The sequence below is a fragment of the Mesoplodon densirostris genome, chromosome 3 (genome assembly GCF_025265405.1).
Source record: "Mesoplodon densirostris isolate mMesDen1 chromosome 3, mMesDen1 primary haplotype, whole genome shotgun sequence".
NCBI lineage: Eukaryota > Metazoa > Chordata > Mammalia > Artiodactyla > Ziphiidae > Mesoplodon > Mesoplodon densirostris.
This window is the reverse complement of record NC_082663.1, coordinates 42,101,406-42,115,974: the sequence shown is the minus strand read 5'-3', so window position 1 is coordinate 42,115,974 and position 14,569 is coordinate 42,101,406. Positions and strand designations below refer to the sequence as shown.

Below are 14,569 nucleotides of genomic sequence, written 5' to 3'. Positions count from 1 at the left end.
CTTATCTGAAGCAGAAGCTAACCTACTGATTTTAAATGTCCTAAGTGTTTTTCAAATTAGGGCTGAGACAGTTTCTTAGCAAGATGTAATACACACAGAACTCTTATCAAACTTAGTGCCTCTTACTCATTGAAGGTTCCTGCAGACTCATATTCATACTGGCTTATCTAACGCTGAAAAAGGAAACATAGCAACAAAATACAGCCAGAGACTGGAGCACAAAATAGGCCTCACAAAAAGGTCCCATACACTCAGTCCCCACCAGTATTAATTAACACCCTCTGAAGACCCTAAGGAGCTATATTTGAGGTAAACACAAGACTCAGTCCAATTGAGAAGTGATAGAACAGGGCTAGGTGAGATAAGTATGCATGAATAGGTTAAAGAAAATAAAAACAAAAACACTGTATCAAATGTCCTGAGTCCCAAGTATTGCTATTTTGAAATAGACTGCCATTTTATCTGATTTTAGATTAATATACTAAATAGTTAAACTTACCCTGGACAATCCCTTAGGAAAGTCAGGGAAAGTAAGAATAAATGTAGGCCATATATCCGGGGTTGTCTCCTCTCTCTTCAGCCCAGGCAAGTAAGAAGCACGTGGAAACAGACTCACTCTAAAGCAGGATCTCAGCAACTAGATCAGCTGAATCAACTACACTGTTTAAACAATTTTTCTTCTTTCTTGTGTGTACACATTGTTGGGTTTTTTTGGTTTGCTCTTTGGTTTTTTACAGATATACCAAAGTTAAATTCATATAAGTTAATGTAGCAGTTAACGGCTTCTTTCCTTCTGCGGATAGTTCCTTTTCTTCAATATTTATATTTGTTCACTACTCCCTTCTTTATCAAGGGCCTTACTGATTCTATCCTCCCTCATTTCACTCAAGTGATCTGAAATGTCACATCATTTGCAAATATTTTCTAAGCAATACAATAAAATGAATTTTAGATGCAGATGTCCCCATTAATTGGTTCTCTTTCCACGCTCTACCTTTTCAGATCCTCATTACTCTCAAAACATAATGTGAAGAGACTGCTTAAGGACGAAAAGCAAATAATACCTAAGAGAGAAGTGCCATAAATTTCTCTCAAGGTGAAGTGAACAACATAAGCTCTTCGGGTAAAAAAGGTGGTAAAGAAAGCAAATAAATGTATCATTTCACTTGAGCTTAAAATTTGTTTTCCTTGGCTTTTAAATTTTTTAAAGTCTGAAACAAAGTTCATCTTACATGATTTAAAATTTTATTTTCAAATTTCTTTTAACACATTTGCAAGCAGAAACTCTTTAAATGTGGATAAGTAGTACTAATTAGCAAAGTTTCCAAAATCTAGTATCTTAACTTCGACAACTATAAATCGCTAACAAAATGGCTGTGACTTAGACATACATCCATGTTTTGATTAGCCATGGACCCTTCAAATTTGTTCTCAGTTCTAGGAATACCGTGAACTTCTCGGGAATGCAAAATTAATGCCCATAGTATCTAGGAGAATAAGAACTAACCTTGGTCACCTCTATTCTAGACCTAAGTCAACCAGTGGAGTATCTTACCTTAGAGAAATACTCATGTGTAGAACAGTTAACTGTTGTACAAACTTACCTTTCCCCAATCTTAGCATTCTTATTTTTCAATGACACTATATTATGTATACATCGCTCTATTATTGCCTTCAAGACTTTTCATAAGCCACTGACATCATCTTTCCCATCCATCATCCACTATTTAAAACCTTAATAAAACTCACCTCCAAAAATCCTTTCTAATTAACTCTAGTTCTAACTCTCTGTACTCCCTTTATGTTTAATATAACACTAATTAGCGTTTCACTAGACCCTCTTTTCAATTTTTAACCACTCCCATTCCTCCCACCCATTCACATCTGTCCATCCAGTCTTTCCATCACTGTTCTAAGCACTCATGTAGAAGATACTGAACATAAGCCCTGGTTAGTATTTATACTAACAAGCTGTGAAAATAGCAATGAAACAAAACAATTCTTCGCAGACAAAAATGCTAGAATGTGTGTGTGCGCACGCGGGCTCGCGCATGCTGTTGTGTCAGTACTATGATAAAGTCGGGAAAATTCAGAAAAATAGGGAAATGGAGGGTTAAGTAACGCAGTCGAAAAAGAAATCACCATCATAAAAATGCTTCAAGGCAAAACAATGAACGACAACAATCTCTGAATTACTGTATTACTGTGAGGCTTTAATAAAATTCTGGTTGGGAAAACTCCCGGCATTACCACCAGTCTTTTAAAAATTACTTTCCAGTACTACTAGCAGTGATATTTTTACTAACGTTGATTTCCAACCAAGTTTTCCTCCCAAGCAGCCTGATAAATAAAACAATCTTTCAGTGCAGAAACCCAATCAATATCACCTAAAGCCGTGGAAAGGGAGGGAGTGATTTAACCCTCCAGTAAAGACTGGAGTGATGGGCAAACAGGTAAAAAATGGAGGGGTGAGGAAAGAGGGGAGAAAAATGAGTGAGACTCCGCCCCCTCTCTCTGGGGGCTCGGCTCTTAGCTCCGGAGACAGCCCCACTCCACAGACCCCTCACAGCAGCAGTCCAAGTTTCCAAGAAACCAGAGGTACTCCTCCCACCTCCCCGCATTCACGCCCCCGCTGGCCTGGCCAAGCTTCCCCAGGTCGCAGCTAGTCCCAAATCCGCCCGCCCTCTCCCGTGGAAAGGGTCAGCAGAGGACGTTTTCCCGAGGCCCTTCTCCGGGACCCAGCAGCAGAGACCTCCGCAAAAGTGGAGAGACCCGAGAAGCTTGAAGAAGCCTCACAATGCTGTTACCTGGTAGGAACCTTGGAAACGGAAACGGCAGCTACAGCTGCCCTTCTCCCCCGCAACGCTTGCCTCAGCGCCGCTGACATTGAGACCGCCGCCATCTTGCTTCAGGCAAACACTAGGACGGATCACCGCAAGGGACAAACTTCCTTCGTTTTCAAGCGAATGGAACCGCAATGCAACGGAGTGGGTTTTTTGGGTTAATTTTATCCTTGTTTGGTGTTTTGTTAAATAATGGAGTTTAGAAAAGAGGTGAAACGTTTGGTTGAAAGAGATAAGAAGGAAAGTGGACGGAAGAAAAATGCAGAAGTGCATTAAGTGTAAAGATTATCCTCATAAAGTAAAATCCTTTTTTGTTGTTTAGGACTGGTTACTTAGCAGTTAATCAAGAGACCAAAAGAAAACACTTAAAAGTTTAAACACCTGCAACTCATAATTTTTTCAAAGGACTCAATATTTAGGGCTGAGCCCACTGGAAGAGCCAGAGGGCTCGTTGGGTTCTTGAGAACCTTAAGTAGTACTTTTCCAAAGTGTTGCCAGATTAAGTTTGCAAGACCTCAGGAAAGGGCTGTATTCAGTTTGGTGTTCTGTAGTTGATAGCTATAATGATCATATTTTCCAAATGAAAAATCTAGACACATGGCCTGGCAAAGGATTATTTTTTTGACTTGTGTATTTATATGAAAAACTAACGGAAAATAATATTTTATATCACTCTTTTCCCAGTAAATCCTGAATGTGTGATCATAATCCATAGATACCAGACATATAAAACAAAAATTATCTTCTGAGGCGATTGTTGGAAACATGTTTGTATTGTGGGCTACTGACCTTAAGAACAATGATTAACTGTGGATTATGAAATGAAAAGCAGACTACTTTGTGGGATTTGTTATTTAAAAGATTTTTTTTAAGAGTTAGAACGTTGCTGCTTTTAAAATTAAGCAAGTTAAAACATAACCTTTATTAAAAGAATAGGATTAACAGGAGGATGGGGAATGCCTTGGTTTTGCATTAAGGCCAATTACAAGAAAACTCAATACATAGGGAAAAGGGGAAAAGAAAGAGATTGAGCACCATAGCACCTGGCACCAAAGAGGGAGAAAGCCATGTCCAGGAAAAGAGGAAATGCACAGAAAGATGAAAGAAGAGATGTCTCAGAGGGAATTTTCTTTTAAACTTTTAATTTTGAAATAGATTTCACAGAAAGTTGCAAAAACAGTACAGAGAGATCTTGTGTGCCCTTCACCCAGTTTCCCCCATTGATTACATCTTATATAATTGCTGTACAGTATCTAAGCTAGGAAACCGACATTGATATAAAGTGTTTATATGGTCCTATGTCATTCTATCACATGTGTCAATTCATGAAACCACGAACACAATCGAGATACAGACCTATTCCATCACCACAAAAATTTCCCCTGGTGCTACTCTTTCACAGTCGTATCCACCTCCCAATCCCTGGCCACCACTACTGTTTCCATTTTTATAATTTTGTATTTCAAGAATGTTATATAATGGAATCTTGCAGTATATGACTTTGAAATTGGCTTCTTTCACTCAGCATAATGCCATTGAGATCCATCCAAGTTATTGCATTTAACAATAGTTCATCCCTTTTTATTGCTGAGTAGTGTTCCATGGTGTATTAGTCCAGATGCTGCCAAAAAACAAAACTAGTAGTATATATATCTGGACTACCACAATTTGATTAACCATTCACCTGTTGCAGGATATTTTGGTTGTTTCCCATTTGGGGCTATTACAAATAAAACTGCTATGAGCAATCATGTACAGGTTTTTATGTGGACATAAATTTTCATTTCTCTGGGATAAATGCTCAAAAGTGCAATGTATATTTAGTTTTTTAAGAAAACTGCTAAACTATTTTCCAGAAAAGCTGTACCAGTTTTCATCCCCACCAGCAATGTATGAGATCCAGTTTCTCCGTATCCCTGCCGGCATTTGGTATTGTCACTATTTTTAATTTCAGTTCACCTAACATAAATAATAGGTGTGTAGTGATATGTCATCATGGTCTTAATTTGTATTCCTCTAATGGCTAATGATGTTGAATATCTTTTCATGTGCTTATTTGCCTTTATGAATATTCTATTCAGTTAAATGTCTCATTTTGCCCATTTTCTAGTTGCATTATTTGTTTTTTACTGTTACATTTTGTCTTTATATATTCCAGATATGACTCTTTCATCAGATATGTGGTTCATAAATATTTTTTCCTATCTGTAGCTTGTCTTTTCATCCTCTTTACAGGGTGTGTTGCTAAGTAAATGTTTTTAATGTTGATGAAGTCCAGTTTAGTCATTTTTAAACTTATGGATTATGTTTTCTTTTGCTTCCATGTTTTTTACTTATGTATTTTTGTTGCATTATAATTAACATATAATATTATGTTAGTTTCAAGTGTGTAACATAGTAATTCGATACTTTTGTACATTATGAAATGATTATAGCAAGAAGACCGCTTAACATCTGTCACTGTACAAAGTTGTTAGAATATTATTGACCAAATTCCCTATGTGTACATTATATCCTGACTTAGTTATTTTATAGCTGGAAGTTTGTACCTCTTAATCCCCTTCACCTATTTTGTCTGTTCCCCCTCCCCACTCCCTTTTGGCAAGCACCAGTTTGTTCTCTATATCTATGAGTCTGTTTTTGTTTTGTTTTGTTTGTGCATTTGTTTTGTATTTTAGATTACACATGTAAGTGAAATCACATAGTATTTGTTTTTCTCTGTCTGACTTACTTCACTTAGCATAATACCCTCAAGGTCCATCCATGTTATTGCAAATGGCAAGATTTCATTATTGTTTATGGCTGAGTAATATTCCATTGTGTATATATAGACCACATCTTCTTTATCCATTCATCTATGGATGGCCACATAGGTTGCTTTCATGTCTTGCTTATTGTAAATCTTGCTGCAGTGAACATGGGGTGCATGTATCCTTTCAAATTAGCACTTTCATTTTCTTTGGATAAATACCCAGAAGTTGAATTGCTGGATCATATGGTAGTTCTATTTTTAGTTTCTTGAGGAACCTCCATACTGTTTTCCGTGGCTTTCTAATTTACACTCCCACCAGCAGTGCACAAAGATTACCTTTTCTTCGTACCCATGCCAACACGTTGTTTCTTGTTCTTTTGTATGGATTGTGCTTTTGGTGTCTTGTCTAGGTATTGTTCACCAACCCTAGGTCCTGAAGATTTTCTCCTGTGTTTTCTTCTAAAGGTTTTTAGCTTCACCTTTTACATTTAAGTCTATGATCCTCTCTGAGTTCGTTTTTAAGTTTTTAGTTAATAAGGTGTGAATTGTAGGTCAAAGTTCAGTTTTTTACCTGTGGTTATCGAATTGTTTCAGCAATATATTTTGAAAAGACTGTTCTTCTCTCATCGAATTGCTTTTGTACCTTTGTCAAAAAATCAGTTGGCGGAGCTTATGTGTGGCTATTTCTGGGTTCTCTATTTGGGGGGATTTTAAGGCCAAGGTGGCTTTGATTTTAGATTAAATTTTTATAAATATGTTTTCTTTTTTAAGGAGAAACTTACGATCCATCCGAATGTTCACAAGGACAACTTACTATAGCCCTGCTTCTAGTCCTATTGATCGAAAGCCAACCTCTCCACCTACCACCTACTCCACTCCCTTCCTTCTATGAGCTTGCAGTCCTCAGCAAAACCCCACTGTCTGCGTTTTTGCCTTTTTACTCAGCCCGTGATCCAAAACCAGCATTGCCAATAATACACTCCTATAGAATCTCTGGTTTTACTGATTCCCTGGATTCCCTCATCCGCCCATACATGAGTTCTTTCTGACCTCACATACAGGATATAAGTCTGAGAATGGAACAGAAATAACTAGCTGTGTGCATTTCTTTAAAACAATTTCACCTAAACTATAGACTACCACTAAGCTTAATAGAATGTCTAGGTCCAAATACCATCTTATTATTGCAATAAGAGTATTAAAATATGAATTAATGGTAACTTTTGCTGGCATCTCATGCATAGTGACCAGAATTCTCCCGAGCTGCTCATCATGGCTAAACAAAATAGCAACCTAAAACACTTGTTTTAATACCAGCGAGTACTCACTATCCAACCTTATCTGACTCCTCAATAGTTTGGCATAGCTTTTAACTCAATGTCTTTTACTTCATTTACCAAATGATATTCTGGGGAGAATACTAATTGTGGAAGACTTTAACAGATGCTCCTAAAAATTGATCCCATGCTATTAAGATTCCAGACTTGGATATTCATAATATCTTTGGAGTCACTTTTATCCTCCGGCTTTATTGAGACATGACTGGCGTACAACATTGTATAAGTTCAAGGTATACGTTGGGACGATTCGATATACACATATATTGCAAAACAGTTACCACAATAGTGAATACATGTATAACTTCACACAGTTACCTTTGTGTATGTGTGTGTGCTGAGAACTTTTAAGATCGTCTCTCTTAGCAACTTTCAAGTATATAATACAGTATCATTCATTATGGTCACAAAGCTGTACATTACATCCCCAGAACTTAATCACTTTATAACTGGAAGTTTACTTTTTGCCCTTTGAATACCTTCATCCATTCCCACCCTCACCCCCATTCTCACCAGCACCACCTTGCCCTGGAAACCACCTATCTACTCTGTTTCTGAGTTCGTTTTTTTGTTTTTTGTTATTTTTTTGATTTTTATCTTTTTTTTTTTTTTTCTGCACTGTGTGGGATCTTAGTTCCCCACCAGGGATCCGACCCCTGCCCCCTGCGTTGGGAACGTGGAGTCTTAACCACTGAGCCACCAAGGAAGTCCCTTGGTTTTTTTAGATTCCACATATAAGTGGTTTCATACAATATTTATCTTACTTGGTTTGACTTATTTCACATAGCATAATGCCCTCAAGTTTCATCCATGTTGTCACAAATGGCAATAAATTTTAAAATTTCCATCTTTTTATGGCTGAATAATATTCCATTGTGTATGTGTGTGTGTGTGTGTGTGTATCACATTTTCTTTATCCTTTCATTCATTGGTGAACACTTAGGTTGCTTCCATGTCATGGCTATTATAAATAATTCTGCAATAGATATGAGGGTGCAGATATCTCTCCAATATAGTGATTTCATTTGCTTCAGATATAGCCCAGAAGTGGAATTGCTGGATCACGTGGTAACATTGGAGGCATTCTTAATTCCTCTCTTTCTTTTACCTTTCAGCTCAATCTTTTTTTTTTTTTTTTAATTTATTTTTGGCCGCATTGGGTCTTTGCTGCTGGGCCTGGGCTTTCTCTAGTTGCGGCGAGTGGGGGCTACTCTTTGTTGCAGTGCACGGGCTTCTCATCGCGGTGGCTTCTCTTGTTGCAGATTATGGGCTCCTAGGGCGCGCAGGCTCAGTAGTTGTGGCACGCGGGCTCTAGAGCGCAGGCTCAGTAGTTGTTGTGCACAGGCTTAGCTGCTTCGCGGAAACTAAGGGCTCGAACCCGTGTCCCCTGCATTGGCAGGCAGATTCTTAACCACTGTGCCACCAGGGAAGTCCCTCAGTCTTTAAAATGTATCCAGAATAGGACTATTTTTCATTCCTCTACTATTAATACTCTGATCCAAGCCACCATCACCTCTTTCATGGATCCTTGCACAAGGCTTCTAATTGCTTCCACATAGCAATCAAAGCTATTAAAACAAAAGTCAGATCATGCCATTCTTCTGTTCAGAACCCTCCAGGGACTTCTTATCTCAATTAAAGTAAAAGCCAAGGCCTTATTATAACATATAAAGCCCCATATACTAGGAACCCTAAAGTCTTTCTGACCTCACTTCTTTTTTTTTTTTTTAATTTTTTTTAAGATGTTGGGGGTAGGAGTTTATTAATTAATTTGTTTATTTTTGCTGTGTTGCATCTTCGTTTCTATGTGAGGGCTTTCTCTAGTTGTGGCAAGCAGGGGCCACTCTTCACCGCGGTGCACGGGCCTCTCACTATGGCGGCCTCTCTTGTTGTGGAGCACAGGCTCCAGACGTGCAGGCTCAGTAGTTGTGGCTCACGGGCCCAGCCACTCCGCGGCATGTGGGATCCTCCCAGACCAGGGCTCGAACCCGTGTCCCCTGCATTAGCAGGCAGATTCTCAACCACTGCACCACCAGGGAAGCCCCTGACCTCACTTCTTACTGCTGTCCCTTCACTCACTGCATTCTAGACCCACTGGCCTCCTTGATATTCTCAGAATACACCAGGCCCACTTCTATCTCAAGGCCTTTGTGCTTGCCGTTCTCTGTGGCTAGAATGCTGTTCCCTGTATCTGGAATAATCTTACCTATCTCTTTCTGTCTCTCTCTCTCCCCTTCTTCACATTTTTGCTCACATGTCACCTTCTCAGTGAGGTCCTTCCTGAGCACCCTGTCTAAACTTTTCACCCCACTCCAACGCTTTCTATACGTCTTCCCCACTTTATTTTTCCTCCTTAGCGTTTTTGTAAGTTTCAGCACTTTATGAACTTCTTATGATAAATATGAATTATAAAATACGGGAGAAAATCCTCCAGTAAATAAGGTTAATCTCCTTCCACTTATGGTCGCAAACTTTTTCTTACCTTCACAGTACTGTTTCTGGGAACAATTATTCTATTTCTGCAATTAATCAAATGAAGATATTTTTACTTAGCTTGCAATAATTAGTGAACTATATAATGTTACTCTCCCTTGTACCTGGAGACCTGCAATGACCCCTACTGGGTTACCACATTCATTCTGGCCTCCAATTTATATCCACTCTGGAAGTGAACACATGTCATGTCCCCTGTATAAATCCCTCCAGTGGCTTACCATTGTCCTCAGGATAAAGACAAAATCCCTTCACCTGATCTGACAGGCTCCACATGGTCCGTCTCCCACCTTCCTTCCTCTCTAGCCCACTGACTGGCTTTCTGTAATGCCCCAGAGCCTTTCACAAATGATCATCTACTAGAGTGCTCTTCCTTGCCTCTTCTCTAGTCATCCTCCTTGCCCTTCAGGTCACAGCCTGAGAGTCACTCCCTGTGGTAGAAAATGTAGGTATCTTATAAGTATTTCCCACCTCCCCGTTCCTTGATGACAGAGCCTGATTCCTACTATAGAGACTAAAAAATGTTGTATACTTGCTTTCCCATCAACTTGAAGCTAGCACATGGACATGTCCAAGGCCAAGGGACCTGAAATTCCTTCTGGGAAAAAAAGACTTCTGAAAAAAAGAGACACACAATGGAAAAGGTCTCTTATCCTGCATTTGGATGCAGTTGAATGAGGACATAATGCCTAGAGCTGTGGAATCTCAGCAAAAGGAGACAGAGAAGAGCCTAGTCAACAAGAAAGGATGGAAGAGCAGAGAAAGGGAAAAAATTGTTTAAGCCTACATCTGTTAGATATCCTACAACCAAAAATATTGTCACTGATGCCCTTACACAAGAATTACTTCTCTGACTTCCCTGACCATGTCAATTCCTCTTTTGATAGACCCACCTAGCACCATATCTTTCCCCTTCAGAGCACCTCCCATGCTGTGATTTTTTTTTCTTTTTCTATCTAATGCATTTTTTTAAACATCTTTACTGGAGTATAATTGCTTTACAATGGTGTGTTAGTTTCTGCTTTATAACAAAGTGAATCAGCTATACATATACATATATCCCCATTTCTCCTCCCTCTTGCGTCTCCCTCCCACCTTCCCTATCCCACCCCTCTAGGTGGACACAAAGCACCAAGCTGATCTCCCTGTGCTATGTGGCTGCTTCCCACTAGCTATCTATTTTACATTTGGTAGTGTATATATGTCCATGCCACTCTCTCACTTCGTCCCAGCTTACCCTTCCCCCTCCCCGTGTCCTCAAGTCCATTCTCTACGTCTGCGTCTTTATTCCTGTCCTTTCGCTGGGTTCTTCAGAACCTTTTCTTTTTCTCCATATATCTGTGTTAGCACACAGATTTGTTTTTCTCTTTCTGACTTACTTCACTCTCTATGAGAGTCTCTAGTTCCATCCACCTCACTACAAATAACTCAATTTCGTTTCTTTTTATGACTGAGTAATATTCCATTGTATATATGTGCCACATCTTCTTTATCCATTCATCTGTTGATGGACACTTAGGTTGCTTCCATATCCTGACTATTGTAAGTAGAGCTGCAATGAACATTGTGGTACATGATTCTTTTTGAATTGTGGTTTTCTCAGGGTATATGCCCAGTAGTGGGATTGCTGAGTCATATGGTTTTTCTATTTTTAGTTTTTTAAGGAACTTCCATACTGTTCTCCATAGTGGTTGTATCAATTTACATTCCCACCAACAGTGCAAGAGGATTCCCTTTTCTCCACACCTTCTCCAGCATTTATTGTTTGTAGACTTTTTGATGATGGCCATTCTGTGAAGTGATACCTCATTGTAGTTTTGATTTGCATTTCTCTAATGATTAGTGATGTTGAGTATCCTTTCATGTGTTTGTTGGCAATCTGTGTATCTTCTTTGGAGAAATGTCTGTTCAGGTCTTCTGCCCATTTTTGGATTGGATTGCATGCTGTGATTTTAATGCAATGTAATCATCTCTTTCTCTAGAATGTAAAGTAAGTTCTCTGAGGACAAGGGTCATATCTGTTTTTCCTAATCATTTTGCCAGTACCTAGCCTGGTTCCTGACACACAGTAGGACCCAAAGAAAGCATAGAATACATGAATGAATGAATGAATGAATGAATGAAGATAATTGGAACTATAAAAGTATCAAAAATCTAATAAATAAATAATAAATTTTAAAAATATGTATCAAAAATCAGGGGAGAGAGCCTTTTCTTTTTGCTATTTTTGCTCATAAAAAGCTTGTACAAATTGCTTTTAAGGGATTTTTCACTCAGGTCTACAGATCTTATTGGTTTCTAATATTTCATCTTTGATCAAGTGCCATTTCCTGAAGACCTTCGTGGGATGTTAGGGGTAGGGGCCCAGTGTTGCTGGCAAAAGACCTGAAACCATAAATCTACCATTTATTAGGCTTGCATTTAAAAAAAGAATTTTAATAACCCCTTTCATTTCCTTATTTCTCACATTTCAAATACAGGATATAGGCCTGAGCTTGGAATACAAATAATTTGCTGTGTGAATTTATTTTTTTTAACAATTTCACCCAAACCATAGGTTCTACCACTAGGCTTAATAAATATCTAGGTCCAAATACTATTTTATTACTTCAAATAGGAGTATTAAAATATGAATTGATTTTACTTTTTGCTTGCATTTCAAGCATGGTGGCCAAAAGAAACATTTAGTTTAGTCTTTCTGAGGCCATGTGAAATTTACAGTGGATCTGAAGTTGTCTGGTTTTAATTTTTTCCCTTTACACATGGGTCTTCAATAAAGCTTCCAGAAGAAAATAAATTAAAACCAGACATTTCTATCAGAAGTTTCACATGCAATCACTATAGACATGAAAAAATTCCACCATCATTTATTGGCTACAAACTAATATTTTAAATCACATTTTATTTCTCACTGCTAATTTAATTGAAAATCTTGAATTAATACCTTATTACCTTATAAAATTATTATGACATCTGGCAGGGTTGCTGAGGCTTTGGCAACAAATGAAATAATTTCTACCTATAGTGAAGAAATACCACTTGAAATTATTTTTGGAAATCAAAGGATACAAACAATCAAAATTCAAAAATTTGGAGGAATTTTCCCACATAAATTTGATCACATGCCCCATCAAAATCTGGAGCTCCAATCCGAAATTTTCAACTGTTTATGGGTCATTCTCAAACTTAACATGAAGAAAACCAAACAAATTATATTTCTTCCCTTTCTTTCACCCAGAGCAAATCTGTCTGTCCCATCCAGTATTCTCTGTCTTGACAAAATACTCCTATCTTTCTTCCAATATAGGATGTCATCAACTGTAAAATACATCGTTATTTTCTGTACTATTAAGTACAAAAAAATGCAACAATTAAACCATGACACAATACCAACTATATTATATATCCTGATTTCAGAGAGGTAAAATATAGGGAAATGCACATTTTAGAAGCAAAGAAATATACTAATTGCCTAACCTATTTCCTCCTCTTTTTCATTAGTAATAGAAGCCGTTATTTATTGGTCTCTGGAATAAAGATTTTATTTTATTGCTAGGAATAACCATGTAACAAGTTCTGACCAAAGAAGCGTAAGAAAAAACTATCATGTGACAATTTTTGGGAAACCTCCTTTACACATAGATAGTAGTTGCACCGCTTTGCCCCTCCCTCCCCCTTTTTCTTTATTTCTTCTATCACCCTGCTATATAGATGCAAATGTGAAGACTCAGACCATGAAAACAAGAGCCCTGTGATGAGCAAATAATGAGGTGGAAGGAGCCTGGATACTCCAACCATCCTTTGATTCCATAAGAACTGCCGACCCATTGATCCTATCACCACTCCCTTGATGGTGGCTCTCCCCCCTTATCCAGATTAAGTTCCACGGCCAATTATTATGAATATTTTCTTGCTTACACTCACAACTCCCTTGCCCTTCTCTCTATTTCTTATACTCAGCAAAACTGCCACCTAAGTTAAATTCACCTGTCTTTCTATCCTGTCCCTGCACACAACTGAACACAACTGGGGAAAAGCACCAACCTATACTGATTTGTGTCACTTTATCACAAACCTCAAGTTGGCTCTTAATGTTACTTGCCAATCATATTAAACTTTCCTATGTTCTATATTCATGTATTTTTAACCCATTTACTCTTTTACACCTTCTTCTTTCTCCTCAAACCTCTGTTACCTCTTCTCCTATCCTCACTTCTTGCTGGTAACTTTCCTGCTTCACTGAGAAATTTCATTAATCAGAAGAGCCATTCTCCAGATACCCATCAACATATCACTTATCAGCAGCTGCACCTACATACTCTGCCTTCCCTTGGTTATCATAGATGAACTATCCCTGCCCCTATCTAAAGGTGATCCTCGACTTGTACACTGGATCCATCCTGAATTACCTACCTGAGGACATTGCCCCAGTAATTCTGTCTCTTCTCTTCTACACCATAAATATTTCACTATATCCTGGAACATCCTTCTCAGTTCCCAAGCATGTCGCCATTTCTCCCATTTTCAAAAACAACACTTATCTTGACTCAATTTATCCCACAAACTATTGCCACATCTCTGAAACAATTTTCTAAATAGTTGTCTCTATACACTGCAATTCTCCTATTCTCTCAATGCTTTGATTCCACTAAAACTGTTCTTTCAAAACCACCAATATCCTCCATGTTGTTAAGGCCAATTATCAATTCTCAGACTTCATGTCATTTGACACATTGATTTCTCATCTCTCAATACACTTGCTTCACTTGCTTTACAGGTCACCATACTGTCCTGGTTTTCCTCCCACTTCATTTATATGTTCTTTCTCAGACTCCAGTTCCTGATTCCTCCTTCTCTCCCAAACTTGTTAATGTTGGGGTGTTCTAGGACTCAATCCTCGGTCTTCTCTTCTTCTCCCTTGACAACCTCATTCAGCCCCATAGCTTTTAAATGTCATCTATTTACCAATAGCTACCAAACCTTTATCTCCAGCTTTGTCTTTTATCATGAATTAAAGATTTGTATTTCCACTTATTTACTTGATTTTCTCACTTAGGTGTTTAATAGATATCACCAGCTAAAAATGTCTAAAACTGAATTCTTGATCTCCCCCCCAAATCTGATAGCCTTCCCCATCCTAACTA

At 38.2% G+C, this 14,569-nt stretch overlaps 1 protein-coding gene across 1 annotated transcript in view; it reads right to left on the bottom strand.

The window, feature by feature from the left end:
* Positions 1 to 2,915, bottom strand: part of NDUFS4 (NADH:ubiquinone oxidoreductase subunit S4) — a 125,380-nt gene extending 122,465 nt beyond the window's left edge. The window contains exon 1 of the mRNA XM_060091691.1: positions 2,808 to 2,915. Coding sequence (XP_059947674.1) covers positions 2,808 to 2,902 — 95 coding nt within the window. The 5' untranslated portion in view covers positions 2,903 to 2,915. The remainder of the gene's footprint in view (positions 1 to 2,807) is intronic.
* Between the last annotated feature and the right edge of the window lie 11,654 nt (positions 2,916 to 14,569).